The sequence below is a fragment of the Sabethes cyaneus genome, chromosome 3 (assembly GCF_943734655.1).
Source record: "Sabethes cyaneus chromosome 3, idSabCyanKW18_F2, whole genome shotgun sequence".
In the NCBI taxonomy this organism is placed as follows: domain Eukaryota; kingdom Metazoa; phylum Arthropoda; class Insecta; order Diptera; family Culicidae; genus Sabethes; species Sabethes cyaneus.
Window position 1 is genome coordinate 164,001,073 of NC_071355.1, and position 4,061 is coordinate 164,005,133.

Consider the following 4,061-nt stretch of genomic DNA (forward strand, 5'->3'; position numbering starts at 1 on the left):
CGAATCAAAATCACTCGAAACGAGATGCGCAATGTCACCCCAGATTTTGAACCACATTTTTTAATAAGTGTTGGAACAGATTATGGACCATGTTTACCACCACATTTTTTATCAGAATTTGGACTCAGATTCTACACTTGGTTTCAGAGCCGTAGCGTGACATTGTGGCTGCCCTGGCGAGAAGTATTGTGTGAACACGTACGTACGTTTTGCCTGTCTAAGAGTCTGCTGGAAGAGTCTTCTGGAGATACACGAGCACTGTTACCAATGATACGTAATTGCGCACCGTATCAGCTTCACATGACAACGTCGCCAGCACTTTCGTTGTTAAGGGGAAAGGAATATTCAAATATAGAGTCTTATATGCATCTCACATGTTGGCGACAGCTGGAGGCCGTTACGGGTAACTGTCGGCAATGATCTCTGTTTTCATCTTTTTGTTCTACTGGACCGGCGGAAATGGACCAGAAAGTAAGTAAATTAGCTTTTATGATGATTAGCTAAACATAATTAGTAAATATTTTGTCAGTTCATATTAAACTTTTGATTTCTCTTGATAAATCGATGGTTTTAGGTTGTGAGGTTCTATTTTTATAGCAAAACAGGTATAAAGCAGAAAAATAAAATCATTTTGTATCATGATCAACGTTGTGTGTAAACAAAATTATACTTAACATTCCTATTAGACTAGTAATAAATCATCAACTGATTTCATCTGCCTGCATACATCTCGGAACGTACAGCAAGTGGATATCCATAACATTAGTTCCGGTATGCCCGGTTACAATATGATACAATCCGTTTCTGACGTTTCGATAGAAACTGTAGGAATCATTTCCTTCGATGAATTCTTCTACCGATTTTGCCATCCTCTGTTCTTCGTAGGACTTTATTACACACGCGCCACCAGTGGCTCCAGCGGCATCTGTGGGTCCATCGATTCCATCGGTACCGGCCGAAAGGAAGCGCACATGTTCCAGTAGTTCTCCATGTCTGTAGCATTCGTTGCTAAAGCGCAATGCAAGCTCTTGGTTGCGTCCACCGACGCCACCACCCCGTATTATCACTGTTGGCTCCCCACCAAATACCAGCAAAATGTCTCTCGCAGTATTATTCGTAATGTCATCTATTATTCTGGTAGCTTTCTGTTCATCAATACGGAAAGTTGAACAGAATTGCATTATTTGTTGCCTAAACTCATTATCATTTATAATCTTTCGCTGGAAATGGACTATAGCGGTAGTTAGATTAATATACTCCCGGCAAAGTGTATTTACGTTTCCTTCAATACTCGTTGACATCACAATGGCAAACAATTGAGTATTTTGACAGTTTTGAACAATACTATTTACAGCTTTTTGATTGGAACCAACGAGATGAATATTTTCTTTAATCTCAAAAAGATCCGATGAAGGATTATCCAACACCAATTTAACATTTGAGGGCACTTTCTGAGATAAACCATATTTGTCTATCACATTCCAAGCTGCTCTACGAGTTATACTACTTTTAACCGTAGGTCCACTGGCTACCAGTTCAATGGGGTCACCGACAATATCAGAAATAACAAAACTTATCAAATCAAAAGCATTCCAGGCAGCAAGCGCCAGCTTGCCACCTTTTATATCCGACAGGTGAATTCGAACGGAATTTAGTTCATCGATAGATGCGCCAGCTTCAACAAGCTGTTTTATAACAAACAATTTTTCTTGCAACGTAGCAGGTTCTTTCGGGAGTGGCAATAACGCCGATCCGCCTCCGGAAACCAGTACACAGAGAATATCTTTCTCAGTCATGCTTTCAGCAAATGACTTAATAGTTCTAGCGACTTCCACAGCTTCCTGATCAGGAAGATTATTTCTGGCACATTCAAACACCCGAATTTTAGTTGAAATGCTTAGCTGAAAATCTGTGTCGCTCTTAAACCGGTCCAGTGTTCCAACTGGAATGCTGATATACCCACTCCTTAACCGATTGCCCAGTAGTCGTTCCATCTGAACCGCCATTCCTAGAACTGCTTTCCCGAAACCGACAAGATGATAGTGTTTGTCCGGAACTTGTAGCTGTTCTGACAGCAGTTTATTATCACCGATGTAACCATCGAATAGCGCCTTCGGCTTGACCGCATCAACGGCATTCAAGAACAGTGCTTTAAGCGTCGATTCCATTGCAGCTGGTACCGTCACGTGTTGCAGTCGATATCCAGTTGCATTCAAATTTAAACTGCTTCGAAGCAATGTTTGCATTAGTGTTGTTTCGATTCAGTTGCTAAAATATCTTTGCAGCAAAATTAAACTTCAATGTTTATCGTGTTAAACAGTTCGTACTTACCTACTGGGAAGTTTATTGTTTAATATCTAAAAATACTACTTCTGTGACCCGATAAACCACATAGAACAAACGATAATGTTACTTTAATTTTTGCAATTTTATCGTTTTCTAAACATTGGTTTTAGGCGAGATGGATCAACTATGGTCTCAGCCCTGTCCGTCAAAGACAAAACATCAAAAAAAAAAAAAAAAAACATTGGTTTTACTTCGAACAGTTTGAAGGTTCGAACTGCACCTTACCTACGACTGTCACTTATCTGTCGATTCGGTCGATTCCGTCGACTTGTGACGCAGCCCATGCAGCAAAAATCACCGAAAAGAAATTGTATGAAATAGAAATTATGCCAGTCGTGATGGGAATGGAACTTTGATAATTATATTTATTAAAGCGTTCAGCGCGGTGCTTGAAAAGCTTGTGGCAGCGCCATCTGTTAGGGAAAATTACTGTGAAAGGCTGGATGTGCGATATTTTATCGATACCGGAGGTATCGATATTTTCATTCGATATATCGAGTATCCAGCATCGATATTTTACCATGCGATATTATCGGATATCGATACCTTTTCATCCGATATTATAGGTATCGAAAGCTACAAAAAGGCCAGTTTCTTCACGCATAACTTTTTGCCAAATTATCGAACTCGCGTTTTTCAGTTTTCAAGCTTCCAAACAGGCATGTTCAAAAGCTGAACCATACTGCATGCCGCATTTGAAAAATACAAAGTTTACAAAGTTACAAAGTTTATTTGAGGCGGTACGCTGCTGTCGTGCCTGATAAAATGAACTTCACGCTCAAAAAAGCACCCGCAACCCGTTTCGGTGTTGTCTTTCAGGCGCCGGTTTTTAGCACTTCGGTAACACCCGGGATTGCGTGTGCCAACTTCGTAAAAGATCCTCGGATATATGCTGGATGTGTGTCTCTTTGCTAGCGTTAGGTTTTCGTATTCCCTTATCTATTCTCATTGACTCTATCTCATTGACTCACACGGCCAACTGAAATAAATATGAAGCACCTTCATGTGTGTTTTTGCAAACTTGAGAATACTCTTCTACGGTGGATGCCGATATCAACGGACTGTTAGGTTAATTATTTCCTGAAGCCACCACCGAACATCGTATCACTGCAAGCGCAGATTGATTTGCAAGAACCATTTATAAAGTGAACTGTGAAGCGAGTTACGTATGATAATTTGTTTTAAACCGATCGTGCTCCTGATCAGTTATTTATATTCTTTGCGTAAAAATGCGAATCTCATAATCCAGCCATGCCTTGTGTCACTCAAAATATTTCAGAAAATCGAAAAACTTTTTTACTACTTAACATCCCAAGGAACAAAACGGCAGCACCTAAACAAGCAGGTGTGGAATAAGAGTTGTGTGGTAGCATTCGGTGCTGAATAAGCGAATTTGCTGAATTGTCTGTTGTTTAAACGTCATATCTTACGTTTTTTCTAGCTTCTAATCAACATTTATACGTTGTTATATAATTGCGGAATAAGAGTCGAATAAACGTTATGCAAACGTATCGGCAGTACGGCTAAGAGCAGGTGTGGAATAATGGTCGCTTAAAAGCTACCATGAAAATGCATGTCGAATAGACGTTGTGCAAACGTGTCAGTCAAGAGCAATTGTGGAGTAAAAGTGGAATAAGAGTGGAATGAGCATTGCGCAAACGTATCAGCAGCATTACGGAGATCAAGTGTGGAATAATAGTGGAATAAGTGTGGAA

The 4,061-nt window shown here is 40.0% G+C and overlaps 1 protein-coding gene across 1 annotated transcript; it reads right to left on the reverse strand.

The window, feature by feature from the left end:
* Positions 1–701: 701 nt before the first annotated feature.
* LOC128740356 (glycerate kinase) lies at positions 702–2,417 on the reverse strand. The gene is made up of 2 exons (XM_053835893.1): positions 2,332–2,417; positions 702–2,277 (listed from the first exon to the last, which is right to left on the reverse strand). Exon 2 carries the CDS (start codon positions 2,244–2,246, stop codon positions 702–704), a length of 1,545 nt encoding a protein of 514 aa, XP_053691868.1. The 5' UTR covers positions 2,247–2,277; positions 2,332–2,417.
* Positions 2,418–4,061: the final 1,644 nt, after the last annotated feature.